This window comes from Phalacrocorax aristotelis, chromosome 2 (genome assembly GCF_949628215.1).
Source record: "Phalacrocorax aristotelis chromosome 2, bGulAri2.1, whole genome shotgun sequence".
NCBI lineage: Eukaryota > Metazoa > Chordata > Aves > Suliformes > Phalacrocoracidae > Phalacrocorax > Phalacrocorax aristotelis.
Genome location: NC_134277.1, coordinates 165,127,197 through 165,154,100, shown reverse-complemented (window position 1 = coordinate 165,154,100; position 26,904 = coordinate 165,127,197). Strand labels below are relative to the sequence as shown.

Sequence of the window (26,904 nt, the reverse complement as noted above, 5' to 3'; positions counted from 1 at the left end):
TTAAGTCAATGGACACAGTAAAGAAAAACCAGACAGACTTTGAAACAAGCAGCATAATTCTTTCCTGCTTTGTAGGTGGGTTGGTTTTCAGTTTTATCAATTGGTCTAATGAAAATACAAACACAGAATACTGCCCATTATGGTTCTGTGATACTTCCAATCCAGAGATTCATTAGCTCCTAACACAGACTTTCTGAGGCGTTGATGGCACAGTACTTCCTGGAACCCCTGTCAAAATTTGGGTTTACTTATGATTCATAGGGCTGGGAGGAGCTTTTTCGTGGATCAGTTACTGTAATGTACTGACTGCTGTTTATATGTACAGCTGCCTTCTCGTGATAGAATCAGACTGGCTTAAAGTTTCAGTTTGTTCTTTGGACTTACACTGAAGGTAATTTGTCTTAATTACTGCTGAGATGTGAAGGCAAGTCTCAGTTCAAGAACACTGTGCTTTGAAGACAGAAAAATCCTTTCTTTCAGTCCTAGTGTGAAAAATACTCTTATATGAATTTTTTCCTCTACCCCCAGAAGTGCCTTTGTTCTGTTTATCTGACACTTGCATTTGTCTGAGGATGTTCTAAAGATCCTTCATGGCTGATGCTCCACCTTTTACCAAGCATTTTATTTTTATTAGAATTTTCAAATAAAAATGTTACATATAGCTATACACATGGTACTAAGGAGAAGTTATTAGCTTATTTGGACCAGAATCTTGTGAGGGCACACTGGAGGGGTTCCATAACCACCAATGGACTTGAGCCAGACTTCTTTGGCTCTGGTCCTTATAAGCTTGCGCAAAGTTTGGTCTAGTTCTATAGGGAGCCAATCTGGGGACCCCAAGCATTTTTGGGGACAGAGAATGAGCCAAATCTTTCCTTGGTTGGTTCTACAATTAAGGCCTCCGGTACTGGCTCCTGTAGCTCCTGCATAAAAAAAAACCAGTGACGTACAGACTAGATAAGTGCGGTGAGTTGAAAGCTGGCTGAACTGCTGGGCGCAAAGGGTTGCAGTCAGCAGCACAGTGGCCCGAAGACTGCCATTTCCAATCCAGCTAAGTAGTCAAATTCATACAACAATATAATCTAACTAATAAACACTGCTCAGCAAGAAGGATTTCTCTGAGCACAGCGCTGCTTTAATGTGGTCGAATCATTCTGCTCTGCTCTCTTGCAACCACGTTTCTGGGTTTGAATTGTTGGGGGAGTTAAGGTCTCTGTGAGTTTGCCTGTTTGGAGCTGTTAAGCATCTCAGGGTGGTTTCTGCAAAAGTATAAGGCTATTTGCTTTGCTACCTTGGGCAAATTCTGTTTTGGGAAAATGCAGGCTCTCTGGTGTTTTGGGTACACACAATAGTCATTACCTGCTTTAAACTGCTGGCTAGATTTGCTATGTAGAATTTAAACAGCTGCCAGAGGTAGGTGGCTTCATTCCAGTGCTGGGAAAAAAATAATCCTCTTTATAGTGGATTTGTAAATCACATTGGAGGTCTGCTGCCTTGAAAGACATGATAGAAATGTAAGCCATTATCATGTGTTATTACAAATGATGTCTCCTCCATTAAAAAACAAGTATATTAAGGGAATATTAAGATTGCTAATTCAAGCATTCAGAAGTTAGAAAATGCAGCAATTAAGTCTGTGTGTACAGGCTTAACATCAGCCTTTCAGGGTGGGACACTTGGACATTTTTCAATGGTTTCCTTCTTTGATTTGGCCGCAGTATTTTCATTTAAATGAAATAGCTTGAGGTAGATTGCAGGCATGGAAAATGTGATCCTGAATGGTTATCACTGGTTAAGTAGCTACGCGGCGGAAAATAGTCTTACAATAGGGTAAGCTGAACCATACCTATAGATGGCAGTTGTCTTTACCTGGAGTATATGCAAAGAAGATAAACGAATAAGAAGTGAATCATGAAGACTTATGGAGAACAGGAAGACTGCAGAATTAGTGGAAAGTGACAAATATCTCGACAGAGCATCGTAAGGGAAAGTTTGAAACCAGTCCAACTGATGTGGAAGAAAAGGCGCAAAAACAATGTGTCAAAGCAAAGTGATATTTCTTTGCTGGTGTGAGCTGGCCTTTCCCTGTATCTCGTATCTTGTGGGTTTTACTCATATGCAACTTGTCTGCTTCATTCTCATTTAAAACCACTGAAAGTGCTTAATAATATTACTGGCCTTTTCTAGCCCGTCTGCAGAAGCAGTGATATTTAATAGCAAATTCATTGTTACTCTATAAGGAAGCTTTACCATAAAGGTCACCAAATTTGGTCAGTGCATTTTAATTTGTACACACGTTAAAGGTCATATTCCTCACTTCCACTGCAATAACACAGTGTGTTTACTCTCTTATCAGAGATGATTGTGTATGACTTAGCTAAGGGATCTTATCAATGTAAATGGAATATAAAACAAAAATAATAATGATGAAAACACTAGTGCAAGTTTAAGGGGATTTTTTCCCTCTGTATGTTTACATAATTCTTGGAGGTAAACACACATCTACAAGGTCTGATTTTCTGCTGTGTTACTCCAATATTTTCTTTTTTCCCCATGAGAACTCCACAGCCTTCAGCAGAGTTTCTGCTGGTGTATATTGGAATGACAGTAGTTTCAGATTCATAATATCATCTCTTTATAAACACGTCCAAATGTAATTAAGGACCTGGGCTCTCAATCCTGCAGACCTCAAATTAGCTTTCAAAATGCATATTAAGGGCACAGACAAATGCTTTCGTGCAATTACAAATGACCTCTGAGGGCAGTGTGAACAAAATTGTATGAACCTCTTTAATGTCACAAAACTCTCTCTACAGAGATTTGCATATAAAGTGTACCATTTTATGTCAAACAGATTTGTTAATCTTACAATGATGGAAACAGTACTTGAAAATTAATCAAGGTGGGTTTTCATTGCCCAACAGAGGCCCTTAAAAGGACCTGACCTGATAACTGGAGGCTGTTATTGTGTGGTTTCTAAATTCAATCATTTTCATTTTTATTTGCTGGATGGATTTGCAGGAAATGTATCTCCATAGCAGATAAATATTCAGTGGTTTCTTTGCTTCAGTAGTGGAATTGTACTTTCAGAAGTTCTTGTAATTCTAGCTCTGTTGGAAAATGCTTCATTATTTGTTCCTTATTTTAAAATCGTGTTTAAAATATTCATGAGCATTTTTGTAGGTAAAAATGAGTAGTCTATGAAGTCTTTCGGTACAGAGCACAGGCTAGGTTTTCGCTTGCTTACCATAACAACCTGTCTAAGAAACAGTGACTGAAAAATTGACCTCCTTCCCTAGGAGACAGGTTCATGCCCATACAGCCTAGCTGAAAAGCCTGGGTTATGTTAAATGCTTATATTATTTGGCATGACAGGAGGGAGGGACAGAGACACATGGTCTTGGGTTAACCATCTTGTGAGATGCTCTTTCTCTGTTATCATCACCCTTATCCCAGTCCGAGGGATAAGAACAGGGAGAGGTGGAATAAGAAGGTGGGGTGTTGGTGAGATCAATTTAGCTAATGATACCAACCCACCCAATGCTTTTGTCCTGCAGGAGACCTAGAAAAAGCCACAACCATGGGGTCATGGGGTTTGTCTCTACTCTGAAGCAGTGTCATATGCTCTGAGCTTCCCAGATTAGAGCAGCTGTTCTAGTACAGATCCCTGGCTGAACTAAAATGCCTGTTTCTAGGGCTTTTCACCTCCTTAGTAGAGTCAGTTGTGAAATCTTGACCTTCCTGCCTTGCATTGTACAGTGTAACCAGTCCATAGAGGGTAGAGAAGCACGATGATGCTTTTCCATACCTAAATCAAATGCTTACTGGTTTGACTGATTTTTTTTTCTATTCCATATAAATACAGGAAACTCAGTTTCCTCTGGACACTCCTATTATTTATGCTTTGCGCCGGTACCTTTTGAATCCTTAGCAAGAAAACATATCTTTGGTCCTTGTAACTGCATTTTCTTAGGCATTTCCAAGATGAAACTTGCTTTTCTGGGCCTGGGGCTGTAACAGGCTTTAATAGTTTTAAATTACTTAGCTATCTGTTGTGACATAATTAAAATGTCTTTCAACATTTCACATTTCACCCCCAAGAAATAAATATCTTCTAGGCTGTAAAATATGACTTGCAGCTTATTTTTAGGAAACAATGAAGGAAAGGCTTCTTCCAGCCTCAGTCACAGCCAGTTTGCCTGTCAATATAAAGTGCTGCTCAGCTGTGTCCCTAAATAGCCTTGCTCATTCCTTCCCTGTTTTTTCGTTCCTATTTCACCTGTGTGTTTAAAGAGCCTCTGTCAGGATTAAAATATATCTTTACCTAGACCGTTTTACTAAAAAACCCTGAGAGCCTAGCAAAAATAACTGTAAAACGCCATTATGTCTTACTACAGGATTAGGTTTTTTTGTCCCATGCTGCATTCTTTTCATCTTGGGAAAATGTGTACAATGAAAATAAATTAGCTCCAATTTAATCAACAGATTCTAGGTGGTATGGGAAATGGGCTTACAACAGGTTGGGACAGAGCTATAAAACCAGAGCAGCCCAACAGCATGCCATTCAAGGTTCAGAATCAGCTAATATAATTAAAGTGAAATCAGATAATTCTACTTATAATTATTTCTCATACATTTTCTAGCAGAAAATAATACTTACTGGTAGTTTTAAACTTTTCCCAGACTGAGTCTGAAATTTTGTTTGTTGCATTGGTTTCTGTATCTCTGTTTAGATATGCATTTTAAATTATAATTAAGTGGAGTCAGTGTTTTCCAAAATGCAGTTTTGGGAAATGTGTTTCCGTGGGAGGGACATGTTTTTTAGGATGTTTTGTTAAATTCTAGTGCCTCCCATATGTGGACAGAGCTTTACAATTTAGCAGGAAAAAATAAAAAGGGAGAAAACAGCCATACCTTTTTGTCACCTCTAGGAGTGTTCAGTGAAACCTGCAAGTCTTTGAAAAAAAGCTGTTCCCTCAATTTTTCTTGATAATTTTTAGAAGTTGGGGGGGTGCACCCTCGAGATTCAGTTTTTATCAAGAGTATACGTCAGCTATTGATTCCTCTGCTGTGCCAATCGTCCTAGGTATGTCTTTTCTTTGGTAAGCAGCTATGTGTGCTTCAACTGCACGTGGAAAATGATGGGCAAAATTATCTTACAATTGCTACTGCAAGCAATGGTGGGTGCAGGTTGCAGGAACTGAGAGGAGGTCCCATTGCCCATGCCCACAGAGCTTCCTGTGCTGGAGCCCAGGGAAGTCAGGGAGGAGACGAGAGGGTAGCATTAACACACAGGGCGAAAGAAAGATCTTCAGCAGCTGAGAGGAGAAAGATCTGGAAAAAGATGAGTGAAATCAACTGCGGATTAGTTGGATGCATGGGAAATGTTATAAAAATGCAAAGCTCCCTGAAGAATTATGTCATAAAATAAATGATTCATTTTACAGGTGGTTTGGTTTTTCTTGGTTTCCTTTTTTTTCCCCTCCTTAAACTTTCTCTGGCAGTGGCTCTGCTGTTCTCAGACTACTAATTTTGAAGCAGAAAGCTAGTGGTATCTGTCTCAGAGGTAAGGAAATGATCCCATTAGAAGTTTGGAAATGGTTTACCATTTGCATGTGAGTGTAGATTAACCCTGATTCAAGGAACGGTATAATGAATCACTTTTTTCTTTCTTTGGAGAACTGGAATTCTCTGGAGATCAGCTATACTGCCATCCATGGCAAGTGTCTCCACTTCCTTGGCTTAAAATGGACTTAAACCCATCACTGCATTGATGTTTGGGATGGAAAGCATTAATTGCATGATTCTGCTGTCATGGAACTCACACGGGAAAATTAGGAACCTGATGTTAAGCAAGAGGTTTGTGTGGTCTCATGTGAACATGACTTTAGATGGATGTCCTAGGAAAACTTGAGCAGATAAGTAAAATTTGTAAACATACATGATGCACATAGCATAATAATTTCCCATTTACTGAAAAAGGCAGAGATGGCTGGAGAGGGAGGGGAAAAAAATACTACCTGTACATGCATACATGAGAAATGTAAACTCTAGCATTTCCTAGCTGTTGAGTGCTTACATTTCTGAAGTTGATGTGCTTCCAGTGTGCATTGATGCCTTGAGGTTGTTAAAGATACAGGGATGTGTTTGTTTTTGTCTCCCAACTTCCATCAGGAATGACAGTAATGGCATTAAGACACCATTTATGTTATTTTGGCAATCAGATTCTATTAACCTAAACTAGAGGTAATAACCAGACATTATTATATCTAATATTATTTGTGTATGTTGTTTATTAGTGTATATTTATGTCATATTCAGGTGAGGGTGCCCATACCACGGTCTGCAGGTCCTATCTGGTGAACAGAACAATCTGTCCAACCTGCTGTGTGCTAACACCTTTCTCCTCTGATAAGGGCAGGAAATGGGCCACAAAAGCTCACCAAAACACAGGCCACATTCTCTTCACAGGACGGGGTTGGTGAACTCCATGGGTTGTCATGTCATATGCGAAGGGATGCTTGCATAGCCCTTCCCAAAGCAGCGTGTGCATCTGTACCTTGAGAGGAACTGCTGCCTTTTGCTCATATATCAGTATTTTTCCATCTAAGTGACAAAAAGAAGCTGCGGTATATGGTTACTCTTCCTCAGTGTGTGTAGAAAAGGTTGTGTGATCAGGTAGGGCTCAGAAGCTCTGTTTCTACTGCTCCTCCAGCGTGTACAAATTTATGTCTGGAGGCTAAAGAGGCTTGAAGAAATGAACATTTTCCTTACAGAAATATAAAGAAAGAACTAGGAATTAACAGGAGAATCTTGCTACAGTTTGTGTGGCTGTGAAGGACAGTAATACTAAATCTACTAAGAGATGTTGTAAACAGAGCAGGAATCATTATCCTGACTTACCAGCCAGCACAAGGTCATAAAAAATGAACAAAATACCAAAATGCAGGCTTGGCTGCATCGCTCCTACCGTCCGATTAGTCTGTTAGTCTGTTTATGGTTGAGTTTTATGCTTACTTTATATTGGTTAAAAACAAGAAAAAAACGGGGGAGAGACTATATAAAGTGCAAAACAGGAATGAATAAGACTTTGCAATGCTAGAAAGAGCAAAAGAAGGGAATCTCTGCAAAGGGACTGATGGAAAAGCCATCTGAAGTGATAACTGTTACAGCATTTGGAACTCTCATTAGGAATATTTGAGAACGCTGCTTGAAGCTAAGTGACCCATTAGCATCCTCTGCTGACCAAACAAAGGCTCTGGACTTTTTATTATTTTTTTTTTAAGTGTACAAGGGCATCTACATATTTTAAGATAGTCTACAGTTTTAAGCAGAGGTTTTCTGGTTTGACCCAGAATTAATCAAAGTTAAAAGAAAAGACGATGTCATAGCAGGTCTGTTGTCTCATGCACTCAGCTTTCAGAATGCATTTTAGTTACTCCTCTAGAAATGAAGGCTGCAAGTGCAGAGCCGCTATGAAGAAACATCACTTTGTGGGTAAAAAACATATTTTAGGGAAAGACATAGCCCTGGTGCACCTGTATTCTCCCCCAGGAGTCACAATAAACCGCTTGAAAAGTGTGAGCAAACGGGTGCCCCCAAGTAGGGTTTAGGGGAAGGGGAGAATAGTGTCATCGTTTGCCGCTCCTTCCTAGCACACCTGACAAAAACATCCCTCTTCATACATGCACATGGTATGATATATTTGAAGCACCTATTTTTTTTCCAAATGAAAGAAAACATTTCTGTGTGAGTAACTGAAAAGCAAATGGAGAGCCAGGATAAATCACTGATTATCTGCTATAGAGGCAGGACAACACAGCTTTTTAATTTGTGGAAAAAAAAAATAAATCTGGAAATCCACACTTTAATAAAAACCACCAGTTTGGTTGGTGATTGTTTCTGGAGGAAAGGACAGGTCATGCATCACAGTTCTCGGTTGGAAGAGCTTCTCCAGCTCTGCACAGCAAAACGGATGGACCCTGGGAGGGTTGTGAGGGGATGAAGCACCGGGCTTTGGAGCAGCAATGGAAGAGAAGAGTCTCCTGTCACTTGCAGTGTCAGAGAGCAAAACATCTGTAGAACGAAATAGCTGGGGAACTATGGCTCTATGGGAAATGAAATGCGGGGCAGAGTGATGTAAACCAGTTAACAAAGGATCTGAGGCAGGCTGGGAGGGCTGATTACAGCAGTTAGGGAAGAAAAGTGGATAACAGCAGTAATATTAACATAATCTTTCCTGGGAGAGTGCTGCTTCAGTTGTAAGAAAAGTAAAGAACTGAACAAATGCAATTGGTTTATCAGGTCAGGGATGGTGTTATCAAGTCTGGTGGCTGAAGGACTGTTTTATCTGGTCTCAAGGGAAATGTCTGAGCTGACTCTGTGTCTCACGGAAGTTACTTTTTTTAATGTGTCGAAAAGAAGATTACTGACTCTGTAGGACCATGGAAACACCCTTATTCTAATCCATCCAAAAGAGAGGAATAGGAATTGAAGTATCTGGAACAGATTTTAAACGGGAACAGACAACATTCTGGCCATGGTAGTCACTGGGAAGGCTGATGGATTTAGGTAGAAGCAGACATCAGAATTAAAACCCTGTAGAATCTCTTTTACCAGATCTTAATTTGAATGAAATCAGGGTGGTTACTGCTGGAGCTACATTTGCCTATCCCGTAAACAGCCTGCCTTAATGCTTGGCTAGATTTCATTGTGCAGCAGGGTGGAGAGAGACCTCTTTATCTTGCAGGAGATAGTCATCTTCTGGCAGCCAGAAATCAGATTTGACACCCCCAGACCACAACCAAAATGAACAGCCTTACCCCAGTTCAGCCCTCCAAGCAGAATCTGGAAATTTAGCGTGACACAAACAATGATTCAAGCACGAAGAAAGTAGTGCAGGGAAAGTGATTGTATTAAAAAGGGATTTTCACTGAAAAGGAAGAATCTGGATTGTCCAGAAGGATGAGTCAGTCTGAAAAAAGAGACAAATTTTCCATGTTGTATTGATTTATTTTAAATAGTTGCACCAATGGAAAAATAGCAAAATTTCTTCATGGATTTACCCTCCATCTTCCTGTTAGATGTCCATGTATTTATTTATTTTCTTTCTCCTCTTTTAGCTACGAGCCAGGAAGATGAAGTGCTGCCTTCTCTCTGTTGCGTTGGCCATTCTGCTGTTCATTGTCATAATCATCGGGGTCTCTGTCAAGCGCTGATCTGTCTATGGTTTCCACAGGTAAAAGCCTTTAACTAAATCTTTTATCATGCTCAATAAGATACTTAGGAGACAGTTTAGGAAGCTGATAGCGGTAAGAAATATTTATCTTAGCTCACATATTCAGGTCTGGCCTATGAAAATAATTTCCTTTAAAGGGTATTGGAGCTCAGAAATAACATCCTTAGTGGATCTTTAAATGTAAGCCAAGGCAACGTCCAAACAAAACATCATCTTATTACCCTTTTCTTTGCTCTTTGTGTTGTGTTTGATTTTATATGGATCTCATAGCAATGCTAATTAATGAATCCTAAATCCATATGAATTAGAGATACAGAAGTGGTGTTAAAGACCCCAGGCTGAAGCAATCTGACATCCCACAGATATGCTGAGATGTTCCACAGTGCACCTACCTGCTGAGATGTTCCAAAGCCAAGCCCTCCTAAGGACCAGGAAGAGGACACTGTAGTGCAACTAAAATAAAAATGGGTTTCTGGTGATCTTTGCTCTGGATCTACCCCTAAAAGGAGTATTGGTCTGTAGTAAGGAGATATAACCTTACCAAGATAGGTGAGACATCAAAGCAACTTCACCCCACTAGTGACTTTTAAGATATAGTGTGCTTTCTTTGTAAAGGCTGTTTAAAATATAAAGCATAATACACAAAAAAAGGTTTTATTTTCCCTTTATTTTTGCCTTTTTACCCTAGCAGTATGACTCATAAGTTATTTCTGACAACCTCTGTCTGATACAAAGCATTTCTGAATGTCTGCTACTTTAGAAGGTCACTAGTCCATTTTTCAAGGAGTCATTAGATTTACAGAATTTCTACCACCCCAAGGGCTCTGCCATTCCAGCTCTGTGTGCCTGCTGCCGCGGCAGGGTTTCCAGCTGGTAAAGCCAGAACCCGACTACCAGTGGGACTTTTCCTGCAGACAGCAAGTAGGAGGCTTGAGGCAGAAAGCAATGGAGGGTGGGGACAACTTTTGGTTTAGAGACCTCTCGTGTCCAACAGAGACTTGCATAAAGCATGTGTGATATCACTCCTGTACTTAGTAGGTACTGCATTATACTGGGGCTCGCTGGGACCTTTAATAGTAATTTAAGCAGAGCTTTCTTAGCCTGGACTATCCTCTGGAACTACCCTAGAGAAAGCACAAAAGCTTGAAAGATATTGCTCATTGTTTCATTTTGCAGGAGTTCAGTGTTATTTGGCAATGCTATCCTTCCACCTGAGGATGAAGTCAGTGTCCTCTAATGTGCCTTCTTTCTCCATCACGGTCTTGACTGAAACTGGCAGGGGTTGGTTTAAAACAATCGCAGAATGACGATTCTTCACACAAGGTGTACTTAAGCTTTGGAACTCCTGGCATGACACTGTGGGTGTCAAAATTTGGGTACAAGAAGGAATTGTACAAATCCATGAATGAAAGAAAAAAAACTGTTGAAGGTTGTCAGGCACCATCTCACTGGTTTTGGATGAGGATTATCACGAGTCCTACATTATTGCTAGGAAAAATAGCTGTAAATAATTTTCTACACTTGCATGCTTACTTAGGTGTTTGGCCAGCACTGAAGTGAGGATGATATCAGTGAGATGGACCTTTAGATTGATCAAATATGGATGTTCTTAAGGCATATATATATAATTTCTATGTATATTTTTATCCCTCTTTTACATATGAGACACTGCTTACGGGTGCAGATAGTGATCTGTCCTGCTGATTTAAATCTAGAGCAACTACAATAATTTTAATTGCATTACTCTGTTTTTACTCTGTGTTAGTCTAGTTTGAAAATGTGATCCATCATGGTAATCTGTAATGTAATAAAGTTTCTTTTACATATAGTTAAATATTCCTATCTACTAGAAATCACAAATCTTATCAACAGTTGACTCTATCTAGATATATTTTAATCTAAATCCCTTAAGTGGAGAAAGTCAGACAACCAAAATATTCTTACATAAAACTCCATTGGAAAACTAGAGTTAATCTTCTGTTAAGAGATCCATGTCTTGGGGGAAGTGAGCCTGGAGATACTAATGAAAGCCTTAGAAAGAATATAATGCTCTACTTTTCATCATCAGTTGTGAAACTTATTGTTAAGCTTCTAAAACATGAGTTACTCTCCAGCAGTACAAATGTAGGCAAAAAGTGCATTGAATTATCTCAGAACAAGTACGCTTTCTGATCATTATAAACTGTTCTTAATCTAGATTGACCCCAAATGGTGTGCAGCAGATTTCACGTTTATATTTTGAAAATTTTCAAAACAGAATGTTTTCAGAATTTTCATGTCCATAGTGAACATTTTTGCTATTCTTAATTGCAACACAAATTCATTTTAAAATATCAGTGGATTTAAGATTTCAACCACCTCAACAAACTTTTTCATATAAAACTATCTTACATACTTTAGGGAGATAGAGAACAGAGGGTTTTAATGCATAGCAACTCTACATAACCGCTCAGAGAAAATAAAGGCAGGAAAGCAAACTAGGGAACTAGTTACAAAATAATCTGATCAGCATAGGACGCATAACTGAATAAAATCCCAAGGTTAGTACTGACTGGCCAGGATTCCATTGAGCATGTCATCAAAGAGTTTGCTCACTGCTGGATCAGTAAGGAGCCAAAATAACCACCAGCCACCCAATTCAAGTGGAATAAGTCCCATTTGCATTGTATTCAAGGTAGCCTTCTTTATCTTTCACAACTGCAGCCATGATGAGAAATCTGACGGTCACTATTCAGTGAGTTAAAGAAATGGTGTCATTAGTATCTATGATCACTAATGATCATTATGATCATTAACATACAAAGCCTTCTTTTCTTTTTTTTTTTCTACTTTTGCAATAATGACACTGAATCAATGGTTCTCCTCAAAAGGCCAAAAAAAAGCACTTTTTTCCCCCATCACAAACCAGACATGACTTTGGCAGGCAAGCCTATCCTTCCACAGGAAAGATCACTTTATGAATCTGGAAAAATAAGAAGCCCTTTTTCCTGTGAGTTTCTCAAGCAGCAGCAGCAGCAGCATTGGCTGCTGGCTCAGTGTGTGCAGAGAGACCAGATGTTCAGGAGAGATATGAGCCCAGACTTCTGCCTGTTGGGGCCCCTGCTGTAAGTATGTCGCTGCTCCCTTAGGGCAGTTTTGTCTGGCAGAGAGAGGAGAGCACCTACGGGGGACACAGAGAAACTCCTGGGGACTTATGTCTGTACATTTGTTTGCTGACACCTCAGGAAAATAGCCCAGGAACTTTTGGGTCACATTGCTCATATTGTAGCAACTTTGCAGCTGCCCTTTTTGCTCTTATGGTATGTCAGTAAACTTATTAAAATGGCAGTATCGCAGTAGCAGTCTGAAAGAAGTCCCTTCTTTAACAATGTCTTTGTCTAGTGTCAGCCTAGATAGAGCTTCTGTGTCCTCCTTCTTCTGTCTCATTTGGATTAGTGCACAGTTAGACAAAGTGACAATCAAGACTGTTGGAATACTGAGTCTTAAACATTCTTTATAGGAAAAAAGAGGTGACAAACTTTGAGAAAGATGCTACATGTATTTGACGGTTGGAAAATATGCTTTCCAGCGACGGCTTAATCATCTCAATCTATTTAGCCAAAGAAAGAGACAATGAAAGATGACTTGACTACTCTGCGTCATCATTGCAGCAGAAGGTCCCTTCCCCATTTACAAGACACACCAGTCAGACAAAGGTTACTGGACTGAGCACATGGATGTTGTTATGTAGGTCCTTCAACCCTGTGGACTTACTGTTCATTCCAGATTTAGAATCTGTCTTTGGGTAGAGGAGAGAGCCCAGAGGAGTAAAACAGTGTTTTCCTTCTTGGTAGCTGATGCAATGGTTGACAGCGATGCTCAGCTATGGAAGAGCAGAACAACAGGAAAGTGCACAAGTGATCGTTCAGCAGAATATTCTCCCAGCCTTCAGCAGCTTGATCCATGAATTAGTTATTTAATTTTTAACAGCCATTGATGCATTCCTTTCTTGCTAATTTGACCGTTGCATTTTGAACCATCATAAACTTTTAAAATGTGAAATATCCTGAGCAAGGAGTCCCATTCTAATTACAATCAACTTGTAATCTTTAATGTACGACTGAAAAAACATCTTGGCCAGCATCTCTAGAGCGGGGCTGTAGTCCATACGGAAGAGCAATAATCAGGCTTCAGGTATCTGTTTTGTGAACGTGCAACTGTCTTGTTTTGAATTTAAATTGAATTAATTTTTATGGAAAACTAGAAAATATGGTTTCAATTTGGATTTTTTTCCTCTCCTTTGCAAGCATATCTTTCCTTGCCTAATTCATTTACAGGCTTATTATGTGGTCAAATGTTTTCTGTAACCTGACCAATGAGGATGAGGGTCAGCCAGATGATTTCATACCGTCTGTCTTTGGTGTTTTTTTCCTTATTTTCAGACCTTAAGTTTTGTGGGTTGAATTTTTTCTGTTTTAGTACCTCATGCACTAGAGTGCCCCTTTGTGTTGTACCTCTGGGTCCTTTCAGTGCAGTAGGAATCAATAAAACCTGCACTTGTAGTCACAGTATGTATTTGGAGGAGCAGAGGAATCCCCTTTCATGCAGTCTGGCCTAGGGAAGTAAAAAGAATCTTCATCTCAGAGTTTTAAATCTTGGAGTTTGAAACCAGGACAACAGAATAGCTTTCAGTAAGATAGGACTTTGCTAGGCTAGCCTCAGCCCCTTCTGATGGTATTAATGTTGCACCTTGACGGGACACATCAATAACCCACCAATAAATGCAATCAGAGCCCATATCTGTCCAGGTCATGAGGGCTGTAGGTGGCAGAGAAGGAAAGACTGACAAGTGGCTTTGTGGTACTTGGCATTTACAGTTCTGTCATTCCTTCCCAGCAGGAGACAAGTCTGGGGACCCTCTTCTGACACTCGCGATAGAAATTCTGACATTTGCCTGGTGCATCTCTTGCCTGGCAATGTCAGGTTGCAAGAGCACACCAGTTCCTAGTCAGTATTGAACAGAGCAATACTTCAACCTAATGAACATTGTAAATAAGGGCAAAACATAGACGGGTTCATTTCATGGTATTGCTTTTGCCCTTTAAATTGATATCATGGGGCTGGCTTTACTTAGTGTCCCTGTTTTTACCACACATCTATATATGGCTTAATAACTATGTGAGTGGCTCAGATTTCAAGCTTGTTTCAATTTTTCAAGCCCTGAAAGGGTCATAATATTTTTGACAGATGTCATTCAAATTCTAAAATAATTCACCCCTCTGCCCTGGCTGTGGCGTTGCTGCCATGTTTGCTTTGCAGCACAATCAGGAATCAATAACTCGGCAATATATATTCTATTTTTCTTCTGTTTCCTATTATTTTGAACAGGTTCCTACATTTATAGTCAGGTGTCAATTCTTGTCAATTTGATTCTTGTCTTTCAGTCTACAATTAGTTGCTCAGATCCTGGCATCCTTGCCCAATTTTCGCTCTGGCAGGAAGGCTGAGGTACATCCCAGTTCTGCAGTAACTTTTGTGCTTCAAATTTAAATGAGTCAAAAATGAGATCTGAGTTTTCAATGATTAATATATAACGGGTCTGGTTTTAAGATTTCACCCAATTTCTTAAAATAAGCTAACATTTACATTCTTGAAGGTTTTCCTGATTCCAGTGGCCATGTCCTTAGCTAAATTGAATGCATTTCAGTTTGACATTGGTTGTTGCCCATCTGCATGCTCTTTGGTCTTTATAAGCATCACATAATGCCATGTCATTAATTCTACTGTGAAAGAGAGCTAAGGGAGGATGTATTATGTTACTGTTGCCTTAGCTTAAGAGCCCACATGTAGACAGTTCCTGCAGCTCAATTAAGGAGTAGTAACTTGAATTCATTGATTTGAATCCAAAGTCAGTGGGACTTTCGAGCAGTCAGCGGCTTTCTTGGTCCCATCTCAGGTTTCTACACTGTTTCTTTGCAATGGATAGGAAAATGGACTACTCCCGTTGAGTGGCTGTGTGCAATGCTGGCCCTTCCGATGGACTGCAAGTCTTTGATCTGAGCTTCCCAAAGCAATCTGCAAACATTAATTATTTATGCTTTAGAATGACTTTAAACTTTAGCCATGATGACACAACTTTAAGGAGCTGACAGAAGAGGCTGATTTTCAGTGCATTCAGTTTGAACTGCTAGAAACAACACAAAAATGGCCATACTTATTCAGACCAATGGCCTCTCTGGCCTATATACTGTGTCATTCACAGGGACTTAAGGAAAGACCATGTGAAAAGAAGAATAAATATCAGCTAGAATTGTGGACAGCACCGATCATTCCTTTAATTGCCTAAATATGGCTTCAGGTGCCTAAAATTTAGGTTCCAACTTGGAAAAGATTGTCATAAGTGTATGTCTAAAATCTTTGAATGAGTCAGTGGCAAGTGTCCTCTTCCCTATGGATAGTCTCATTTCCTCAGGAGAAGTGATGGTGGTTGGAGTTGGTGCGTGCAGTACAATTAATGGTTCAGGAGGGTTCTCTGAGGCATAAATCAGTAGCCCCAGGAGAAGGGAGGATTAGGCTCTTCATAAGAGCAACACAGATTTATAAACTGCCCTAATGTCACTCCACCACTGTTAGCTGACATTTTCAGTTGGCGATGCTTGAATTATCTGTCTCATGTATCCCCCAAATACAGTGAGATTTTGGTGTTGCAAGAGGGACAAGAGCAGAGAAGAGCAGCCAAAGGGAGTCCATCATTCATCCTGGTGCCCCTTGGCTCTGGGGTGAGTGTACTTTCAATGAAGTCAGTCTGGGAAGGTGGAAGATTCTTTATGATAAGGTTAAAACAGGTTATTCTTCTCTGGAGAGCAATTTCTCTTGATCTGGGGATAATGGAAAGATGAGTAAGGCTGCTGATGCTGAGTGCAGAGCTTGGTGTGTGGAGGACCAGGAGGTACTGAGTGTCCGGTTCTGTGCTAGCATGTACTGATCCAGCTAAAGCCACAAATTCTGTATGTTTCATCACCATTTCAGTCTCAGCCGGTTCTGTGATATTTTAAAGCTTTTGTATATGAAAGATAAAGTTTGAAAAAGAAGTCTCTGATGCTGGCAAATAATGGACAAATCTTCACTTTCCTTGCTATTATTAAAGTACTGTTATTGTTCTTTGTCTTCTCCCTAAGTAACTTAGATACCTGATCTTAACAAACTTGTTTTTCTATTGGAGCAACGTGGCCACTGGGATTATGGCAATGTTATATTTATAAAATCAGTAGCAAAGACAGAATCTCTATGTTGCTTTTCCCCTTCTGTGGACACGCAAACACTAGTATTATATAGAAGTTCTGAGGACATCAGATTTTGATACTTAGGTACTCTACTTATCTGTGTTCTTATGATGTAAATGTGAAAAAAAATTCTATCCTAAGACAGGGAGCCTGTATTGGGTCTGGCTGTGATGGAGTTAATTTTCTGCATAGCAGCCCTCATAGTGCTGTGCTTTGTATTGGTATCTAGAAATGTGCTGATAATACCCCAGTGTTTTGGCTACTGCTGAGCCAGACCTCAGAGTCTTATAGGTTTTCTTGGGAATAAGGCGGCACATCATTGCTGTTCGCTGAATGACAGGATAGGATTCTCTTTGCTATATAAACTTCTTGAAAGTGTTACATGGCTACTATTCTTGGTAGTGGTGTCAAAGCAAAGTAATTTTGGATTGGTGTTCTCTGGAAGAAAACCTAAAAACCTGAACAGGAGGTTTTCTTTGGTAATAGTGTGCTGAAGAAATATTTTGTCAGTTTAGCTAAAGAAACTAGAGTCCCACAGGAAAGACTCTTAGAAGAGCAGTACATCTGTGATTATCTCATAATGAAGAAGATGTGTTTAGAGGGGACAGTGTGTTTGGTGTTAGCTGTGCCTCTCAGAGGGGACATGTGCGGTGATGTAGGTAGGAAGATTGTTCTGTCTCTTCAGTGCCAAAAACTCAGGTTATATCTTGGTGTATAACTTGGTGTTCAACAGGTTGGTTATCATTTCAATGTCAGGAAAAACATTAGAAGTGATAAGTTATACTTACTGAAGTGCTGTGCTTTATCCCAGCAATCTCCACTGAAGGTGAAGGTTAACCTAGTTGGAAGATGGTCTCATCCCATAACGGGGTGCAGCTTGTGATGTTCCCCTTTGCAACCAAGTTACTCCCTCCAAGCCACTGTAACAGTCTGGGAGTAATTCATTAAACCTGAGAGTGAAATCAGAGGAAGGGTAGAGGGCTTATTCAAGGCTGTTTCTGTGACCTCCTTTTCTTCCTAGGCCTTTATTAACATGAAAATTTTTAAAAAAATAAAAATCTAAGAATCCCACATAACTTCAGACCTGACTGAGTTATAATGTAGTGGTTACCATGTCTTTATTAGCCATCCACCTCCTTGGGTAGATCTTATAAATATCCACATTTTGATAATATATAGTCTGTTCAATATATAAATATTAAACTCCTAATTGCCTTTATCTCTCTGATGTGAGAAGCTCAAACCATCTTTAAAAAGAGAATTATAATTCCACCACACTCAGTGAATTTTCTAAAATATTCCTTGTAGTTTCATTAGGCTTTAATAGGAGTTGGAATCTGCTTCACAACATTTCATTTACAGAATATGTTTCAGTTCTCAAAATAGGCTTTTTAGATGTATCTGGAAAAGAAGCCTTTTGACTTTAGTAGTCATTAAAGAAAAAACTGTCTTTATTTCCTAAAATACTGCTGGAGACATGGCTTTTTTACTTCTGAGTTTGGTAGGGAAGTTGCTTCAGCTTTGACAGATTATTAATTCCCCAATTAATAGCCACATTTTAACACTGAAATGGGCTTTTTACATTACAGTGTTGAATGACTTTGCTATATAGTGCATAAACCATTTCATTTCTCTCACAAGTAGGTCATCAGGAATTACTGTGCTGAGGGCTTGTGCAAAGAGACACTGTATTTACAACCGTGCATCTCAAATGAATCTTATAATCTCAGCTCAGAAGGCGGGCAAAGTTTCTTGCCACTGAAACAATGAACAAGGTGGAGTGGAGGTAGATCATTTCAATTTTCACATTACTGTGGTTTGATTGAATTACCTCTTGTTAGCTGAACTGCTATAGCTGCCCATGTACAGCCTGCTGAGATTGCAGAGTAAAATGCATTAGTTTTGATGTTGTGTCATCAAAACATGCTAAGAATAACATCCCATCCATTGCTGCCTCTCAGCTGACAAGCAGTAACTCATTAAACAGCAGTAATTTGATCCCTTTTGATTGTCTGCCTAGTCTTTAGATAAAAAAAGCCATATCGTCTGTCTAAAATTTTCAAGGCATCTGCTTTTTCTTCTTAAAGTTTGAGAGTTCTAGAGTGCTCACAGAAGAAGAGCCATGCAACAGCAGTATCTAGAGTACCTGCTTTACAGCTTTGGATCTGAGGAATTTTTGAAATGCAGGTAGAAGAAAGACTACCCGGTTTTAGGCTCTGTCTATGATAGGCTATGACTGTCCTCACAGCACTTTGATTTTTGGTTGTACATGTCCTTACCTAAATAAAAGCCATACTTCAAAAATTAAAGTGCCTTGCAGAATCACAGAATGGTTGAGGTTGTCAGAGACCCTCAGAACTCACCTGGTCCAAGTCCCTGCTCAAAGCAGAGTCACCTAGAGCATACGCTCAAGGCTGTCTGGCCAGGTCTTGAGCACCTCTGAGGATGGAGACTCCACAAACTCTCTGAGCAACTTATTCAGTGTTTGACCACCCTCACAGTGAAAAAGAGTTTCTTTCTCATGAAAACTGGAATTTTTTCTATTTCAGTTCCTGCAAGGTTTGAGTTTTTTGATGTCTAGTACTGTGCCTTGTTAGAGTTTGCTATTTGAAGAAGCATTCTTGTTGATGATTTTGAACAAAATATTCTTAGTTTTTGTGCCAGTTTTGGCTGGAATAGAGTTAATTTTCTTCATAGTATCTACTATGGGTCTGTGTTTTGGATTTGTGCTGAATACAGTGTCGATAATACAGGGATGTTGTCGTTACTGCTGAGCAGGGCTTTCACAGAGTCAAGGACTTTCTGCTTCTCACCCCACCCCACCAGTGAGTGGGCTGGGGGCGCACAAGGGGTTGGGAGGGGACACGGCTGGGACAGCTGATCCCAGCTGACCAAGGGGCTATTCCATGCCATATGGAATACTTCCACTTCATAATTCCCAAGTAACTGTTACATGTGATGGAGTCCTGCTTTCCTGGAGGTGACTGAACACCTGCCGCCCCATGGGAAAGAATGAGTGAATTCGTTGTTTTGCTTTGCTTGTGTGCGCGGCTTTTGCTTTACCTATTAAACCGTCTTTATTTCAACACACGAATTTTCTCACTTTTAGTCTTCCGATTCTCTCCCCCATCCTACCGCGGGGGAGTGAGCAAGCGGCTGTGTGGTGCTTAGCTGCTGGCTGGGGTTAAACAACGACAGTTTTACAACTACTGTTTGTGTTATGTTTACAACATGTAATTAAGGATTCCTATTAAATGTTCTGTACAAGGCAGATCCCAATGACCAATATTTATTTACATTTTTTTCTAGAACACAGCATTAAAAAGACTATAGAGGAGAAATTTAATGCAAGAGAGAAGCTATAAAACCTGCATTTCAGCTTGTATGAACAAATTTGGGTATTTATTGGACTAGGAAGTTTTCTCTTTTGACACTCCAGTATTGCTGTGTGGTGACAGACACACAAATTTCCTGGCATCCCTTTAATTTGTAGCCACTTCTCCAGTATTAAATTATATATTCCAAAGGATATCTTGTTAATGACCAGTATATGGCAAATATATTCTCCAGGCTTATTAGTACAGAAATAATTGTAAGTGGCTGCTATAGTTCATTAAGGCTTATTTATTTTATAGTTCATTAAGGCTAATTTTATAAGTATAAAATATATTTTAATAGCCATTTTTCCCTCTGTTTTTTTATGTTTCTCTGCCATCTACTGCTAGCAATAGTTTCTTATTTTCTTTTTTGGTCCTAGATAATTTGCCACTGTGTTTACTGTGAACTACTTAGTGATAGCTTTTAATCAACATTTTTGCTGGGCTGTACCAGATGCTAATCTTCAGTCACACACATATTGAGTTACATACGCTTTTCCTGGGTTAGTATGACCTCTGATCTCTTGATCCAGCACACTGGCAGTTCACCTTGCTTTATGGACAGAAATTTCTCTTAGTATGGACAGAAATTTCAGTCACTTGATTCAGTGGGTGCCTTGAAGGCCAGAATAGGTTTAATTTACACGTAAAAAGTTGTAACATGACAGTAAAGGATTGTGGGTAGTTTTATTTTTGGTTTGTGTTTTTAATTTTATTTTTTATTTAGAGTGTGATCATATTAGTAAAATTCTTTAAAAAAAGTTCTAAAACTGGTAAAGCATCACAGTAGTTTAACATACGGTTAAACTCACCAGTCTGGAGAGCCAATTTTCCAGGCTGCATTTGAGCTATATATTCTTTTGTTGCTGTTGTTAATGAGATTTTATAATACTGAGGTTTCTTCTGCCCTTTGCTCAGTATCTCACTGTACCAGAGGGTAGGTGGCCCATGGCAGATATGGGCTTGATGGCTACTGCATTGCCACAGATAGATTTTTCATGGCTCAGGTTTTCCAACAGATCACAAGAGAACATTCTCCATCTCTAATGAATTCTTTATTTTGATGTGAGAACATACTAAAGAGCAACTTTACCTTAAATCTAATAAAATTGTCTCAGAGAGAAACTGAAACACAACCTGGTAACGGGAACACCCACATCAGTTCAGACATGAGGCAGAGAGAGGAGTCTGTGTATTTCTTTCTTATGCCTTTTTCACATTCAATAAATACTTAAGTATTTATTGCTGAAAAGACCTGGAATTGGAGCATACTGCCTCTCATTCCTGTGTCTTTGCTGTCAAGCAATGGAACCGTGCCTGTTTAATGTCTGTCTCAGCAGTCATTTACACATTTGAAACAGTGAAGCAACTACAAGACAGATTAAGTGGTGGCCCCTTCTGCATGTCTCATACCCTCCTGACTTATGGTAGAAATCCATGGTTCGAATCCTTTTTCTGGGTTTAGGGGAAGATCTGTGTTTGAATTCCTATCTAACCATCCAAGACTAAATCCAGAAGGAATATTATGAGGAGTACTAAACCATTTTCCTCCCTTCTTATGGGATTAGAGGAACCAAAGCGACAGCATTCAGGAGTACTCAAATGCACAAGTCATTTCTGCCATTCATTTGCACAGGGATGCAGCAAAATTTGAGTCTCATTCAAGTGTTGACAAATGTAGGCAAGGAAGGGTAGTCATCTTAGGACACATTTTTTCCTTAAATTTGTGGATATACTGAACTTTATAATCTGCTGATATCTTTGTTTTTTCATGCTGTGTTCAAGTGGTAATTTCAATAAAATTTTCTGTTGTGAAAATTTCATTTTGGTGAAGCCAACATGTCAATCCTTTGCTAAAGCATACATAGATGCATATGTGCACATGCATGCACCCAGAACCTGGGGTACTTAGTAACGGAAAAAAAAAACCGCCCTGAACTTGGGTGTTTGGCACAAGCTCACAAGAATGATTGCGCACAGGTATAAAAGCAGTGATTGTTTCAGTTGTGAAGTGGAATGAGAGAGGCATGAGGTTAATCAGTAGCCAGACTTCTTTTCCATTTTTTTGGAGCTGAAGGACAATATACTGACAGTCTTAAGCATTGTGGGCCTGCATTTGTGTATATATGGTGTAAGTTGGACTTGATGGTGGTTGGACTTGATCCTAGAGGTCTTTTCCAACCTTAATGGCTCTATGATTCTATGATTCTATAAGTGTTTTTCTGTTCATATATGCGTTGGTACCTCTGTTGAAAACAGCCTAGTTTCACTGTGAAATATCTTGCACTTTGGATACTATCGGTTTCAGTTGCTTAATACTAAACGAAGGACTGTAAGATTATGTTCTACTCTTGTAATTAATCCCTGAATGCTTTCCTTTTTCATTGGAAAGATTTTTATAAATCAAGAGATGGCCATTCTTTTTGTTCATATTATTTGTCATTAGTGGTCATGCGGGCCACTTTTGTTTAAACACCCAGGAAGTTAATGAGCTTACTTCCATGGGAACAGAAAATCTCACTGTGAGTCCATAGAATCCTTCTTTTTTCTTTTTTTTTTTTTTTTTCTGTTAAGGTATTGGTGCCTACAGACACAGTAGAGAAAAGCTCCACAGTGGCCAGGAAAGCAGATTTCCATATTCCAGGTCACTTCACTACTTTTCTTCTCTCATTCTCTGTGAAACTGAAATTCAGTATCAAGACAGGTATTTGGGTGTTAATGCACCTCCATGAGAGCCAAGTGTTCCAAACTCCCCTTAGAGCCTGTGTTGATCTGGACAATCAAGCCTGGAGAGCAATTCATCTGCCCACTTCAAAGGGATCAGTGCACTTATCCACACATATGTGTCTATTGCCATTTGAGTTTCCAGGCTATGTCACCTGGATCCCAGTTGCCAGTCCAGAAGGGCATGGTTGCCACTTGTCATAGCTCCTAGTCCCACACAGATGTCTTGTATACCCTAGGAAGTCTCAGCTGGCACAAGACATTTGGCTGCAGGTAACTGAATTGAGCACTAGAGGTTTACTGTGGAGAAATTAGCTATGTGGGCTTCACAGACTGTATTGTCTGGCTTTCCAGTGGCTGTAAGTGGAGCTTGCACACCCACTGCACATGGAGACTGAGCCATGCTGATGTCTGAAAAGGGTGCCTTAATTCTGAGCTGAATTGTGAGTCACAAGTGGAAATGCCATTCGGATTTAGCAAAATGAAAATGATCTGAAGCATGATCTGGAGGTAGAGGTCCATTGAAATGTCAGTGTGGGTGTTTGCTGGGACTGTGCATGGCCTGGGCAGAATGTGGGCTGGACTGATAAGGGTTATACATGCCAACTACAAGTCTGCAGAAAATACATGGCTTCCAGGCTCAAGAGTTTTATACTGAAGAAGAGGTTGGAAACATTCCAGCTGATCTTAGCCAGAGTGGAAAATAAAAGGACTTGCATGTTGGTGCTGCATCTAATATGACATTAACTGATCTGGCAGCCCTGATACACATTTCTTTTACCTTGCAGCAGAGATCCAGAGTACATGGGTCTGTTGTTTCAGCAGAAGCTGACCAATCTTTATTTGTCCTGTAAGCAATATAACGTTTTAACATGGTCAAAAAACACACCATACATACCACAAGGCTTGCAGGCAGTAGCCAGCATTGCCTTCCCAGGTGTTCCTGGGACTTGGGCTGGAATGGCAGTTCATCCCAGGGCTGGCAATTTTGTTTGCTTCCTCCTAGAGCTGAAAATTAAGATTATGCAAAAGCCCATATTCTAGCAGAGTTCTGTATGACGATTACTTGTGTATCATATATGTCTCCAGATCCTTGGATTCCCCCTTTCTTACATCTTGCTTCTCTGAGCCAGAATTTAATTTGTCATTGCTTCTAACAAAGGGGTAGCTGTGGGAAGGAAGATGTGAAGATGATGAAGCCAGCAACAGCCACGAGCAGTGGGGAAGGGTGGTACTGACTAATGAATCCACATACTTTCCCTTGCTTTGGCTTCTGTGGCTTCCTTGCATCTCCATCCCCAGGAGCAGTCTTTCCCAGAATCCCTGACACCCCCTGAGTTTCTGGGTAACTTAATTTGCCACTCTGTTTCCTGTCAATAACCATCCTGCTTTTCTTAGGAAAGATATGAAAGTATATATCCTGCTTTCCAGTAGATAAGAAACATTTGCATAGCCAAATTAGCTCATACAACCAGCCTGAAGTGGTTGAGGAGCAGCTCTAAACTGAGTAACCATAGGGAATTCCAGTAATAATGTAGGGTACTTTATTTGCCTAGACAAGATAGTAAGTAAATGTTAACTTCTTATGATGAGTTTAATTTACCTACTGAGTTTCAGTAGTCCACGTGGCTGAACTTGCTTTCAGTGTTTCCTTGCTGTTGAGTTATCCCATTGGATTAGCTTGCTCAGACCTTTACAGTAAGTTATGCCGATTCAGTAGGTGGTCTGGCTCCTGAGGCACATCAGGTGTCCAAGGAAAAGGCTAGCGACCGCCTCCCCAAAAGAACAAAGAAGCAGTTGTGGTTTCTCATGGTTTCTTACTGCAACGAGTCTGAGCAAAGAACCCAAGTTGAGTGTACAGTTACTAGAAAATATGGCAAAGTATGATGTTACCTCACTTCAGCCATTCTGAAGACTAGGCATTTAGGTCAGGCAGGTTGTGGAAATCCTCTCTGTCTCGGGACCAGTGAAAATTTACCACAGGTACAAGTTAACTCACCTCTTTCTGTCTTTAGCGCTCCATTGATTGTGGAGAACTTGCATTCTTGAGGTGTTTCTCTCTATATAGAGAGACCATAGCTGACATCAGTGAGTGTAATGCTGGCTTTAACATTCATGGTGAGAGAGCTTTTTATGTGTTGTTGGGCAATACATATAGAAATGGGTATAATGACCCACCCACATTCGCAGACAGGGAAAAAATAATTTAGGAGAGGAAGAGCTCAAGCAGGCCCTTGAGGACATGCTTAATGCTTAGCAGGTGTAACCTTCCTGTCTTGTAGGAGCTGGTGAAGCTGCTCCTGAGTTTCAGGTGCATGGTTCAGCACAGGGACTTTGGTGAATCAGAAACACAGAGTGAGTCTGTGAGAGACCTGGGAATAAAACCCTTGTTCTTGTCCTCTTATATCTGCACTTCCGTGTAGGGAAATATTTTGGCTTTGTCAGGTTATCCAGTTCATGAGAGTTCTCCCCCCAGCCTACTGACAAATACTTCACAACCCACCCCCCACCCCCCACCCCTACCCCCCAAAAAACCCCGAAAAACCCCAAACCAAAACCAGCCAAAGTATTAGGCTTGATGCTGGAACTCAAATAACCAAATCCCCTGCTGAAATGTGTTGGAAAAGTTTAGGCCTGCCAAAAATATTTTGTCAGCCTGTCTCTGGCTTTTGAATGAAAGGCAGGGTTTTGCTCTCTGTCAGATTTTTTTTAAATCTCCTTTTGATGAGCTTCCTATTGGGTTTTTAGCTACTTATAGAGGAAAGTTAGTTTTTTTAATTGCAATTTCCAACAACAACAACAAAAAAATCACTTCAGACATCATCTTGCTTTCATTTCTTTTTCCTGCTGTTGCTTTTACTCTTGACATTCAGCCTACTCAACAAGTCCTGATATGACACTCCATAAAATCCTTATCCTGTCAAAGCCCTGCTGTGAGCATTGCCCAGTACTTCCAGAATTTGCATTTAGCATCCATTCATACGACTATATTGGTGGGGTTTTCTTATCGTTCGGTAGCCCTCCAGCTTTGTATGAAAGGGCACAAAGTTAATGAAAACAGCATTAAAACTCTATTAGCATTTAGTGAGACTACTAAGCCTTGTTCTGAGCTTAATATTAGTTTCAGCATTTTTTTTTTAACTCACACTACCCAGAACCTGAGACAGCAGAAACAGTCCTATCATCGAGCCCATTTTTTCAGGTGAGGATGTTATTTCAGAAGGAATAGAAGGCTTTGATTTTGAAGGGGATTATTTAAGGGTTTGGGGATCTTTTTATGTTCGGGTTTTTTTTTTCCTTCTTTTTCCTTTTGAAAGAAGAGCCACTTCTTCGAGTTTATGTCTTTTTCTGTATGTTTTGACTTGAATTCCTGGATAAATCAATTCCAGAGGGAGAATGATGTCCTGGAAATGTCATATTACACCCTACTTCTTTCAGAATGTTAATGAGAATTTTCCTTCTGAAAGAAAGTTTGTTTGCTGTTGCTTTTCTTGGAGAAAAAAAAAAAAAGAGATGAAAACACAATGTTGTAATGATACAGAATGGAAGATTGTCCACCATGCAAGTGAAAAGGAGACCAAAATATGCTTGAATCTAAGTGCCCATGTGGTTTTTATCCACAGCCCTGGCTGTAGCTCAGGCAAGACCTTTAGGTGCCTCAGGTGTGTTGCTTATTTTAAAAGTACCTAGAGATTATCTGTAACCTCAAGGCCAAGTTACAAGTCCATGTTGCTTAAGCATACCCTACAATCACCTAGTGCAGAGTAGTATATCATATCACTTGACTCTGGGTCTTCTGTAGGTCCTGTGTCATACCCTTGTGGTCCTAAGATATTATTATACATTTTTTTCTGTCTTTTTGGCTCTGGAAGTACCCATACTATTACATTCTGCTAAGGAAGACTGGAGCTTGAGCTTGGATGTGTTGCACATCTTGCTACAAAAGATGTAGAGCGTTTTTAGCTTTAGTCACTAAGTCTTTTGGCAGAGCTGTGGTAGGCTGCCTAAGCCTCCTGAGTTTGAGTCATCCACAGAGATGCAGCAAGTAGATGTGGATTTGTGGTAAAGTTTCTCAAAGACATGCTCGTGGTGGCGGTGTTCAGCAAAGGGACGGAAGGAAAGTGGCGGGTTCTGCCTGAGGACCTCAGTTCTGTCCTAGGGAAACCTTCAGGTAACACAGATTTGATCTATCTGACTGCTCTGATATTATGGGGGACACCCAGCATTGCTGGCTATTCCAGTGTAAGAGACAGACAGAAGTGATACTACTTCTCAAAGAAGAATAGCCCCAGCTGAAGCACTT

At 40.0% G+C, this 26,904-nt stretch overlaps 1 protein-coding gene across 8 annotated transcripts in view; it reads left to right on the top strand.

The window, feature by feature from the left end:
* Positions 1 to 26,904, top strand: part of TSNARE1 (t-SNARE domain containing 1) — a 510,738-nt gene that overhangs the window by 437,205 nt on the left and 46,629 nt on the right. For all 8 annotated transcript variants that reach the window (XM_075085935.1, XM_075085934.1, XM_075085931.1 and 5 more), the window contains one exon: positions 9,123 to 9,238. In XM_075085935.1, the coding sequence (XP_074942036.1) occupies positions 9,123 to 9,218 (96 nt within the window). In that variant the 3' untranslated portion in view covers positions 9,219 to 9,238. The remainder of the gene's footprint in view (positions 1 to 9,122; positions 9,239 to 26,904) is intronic.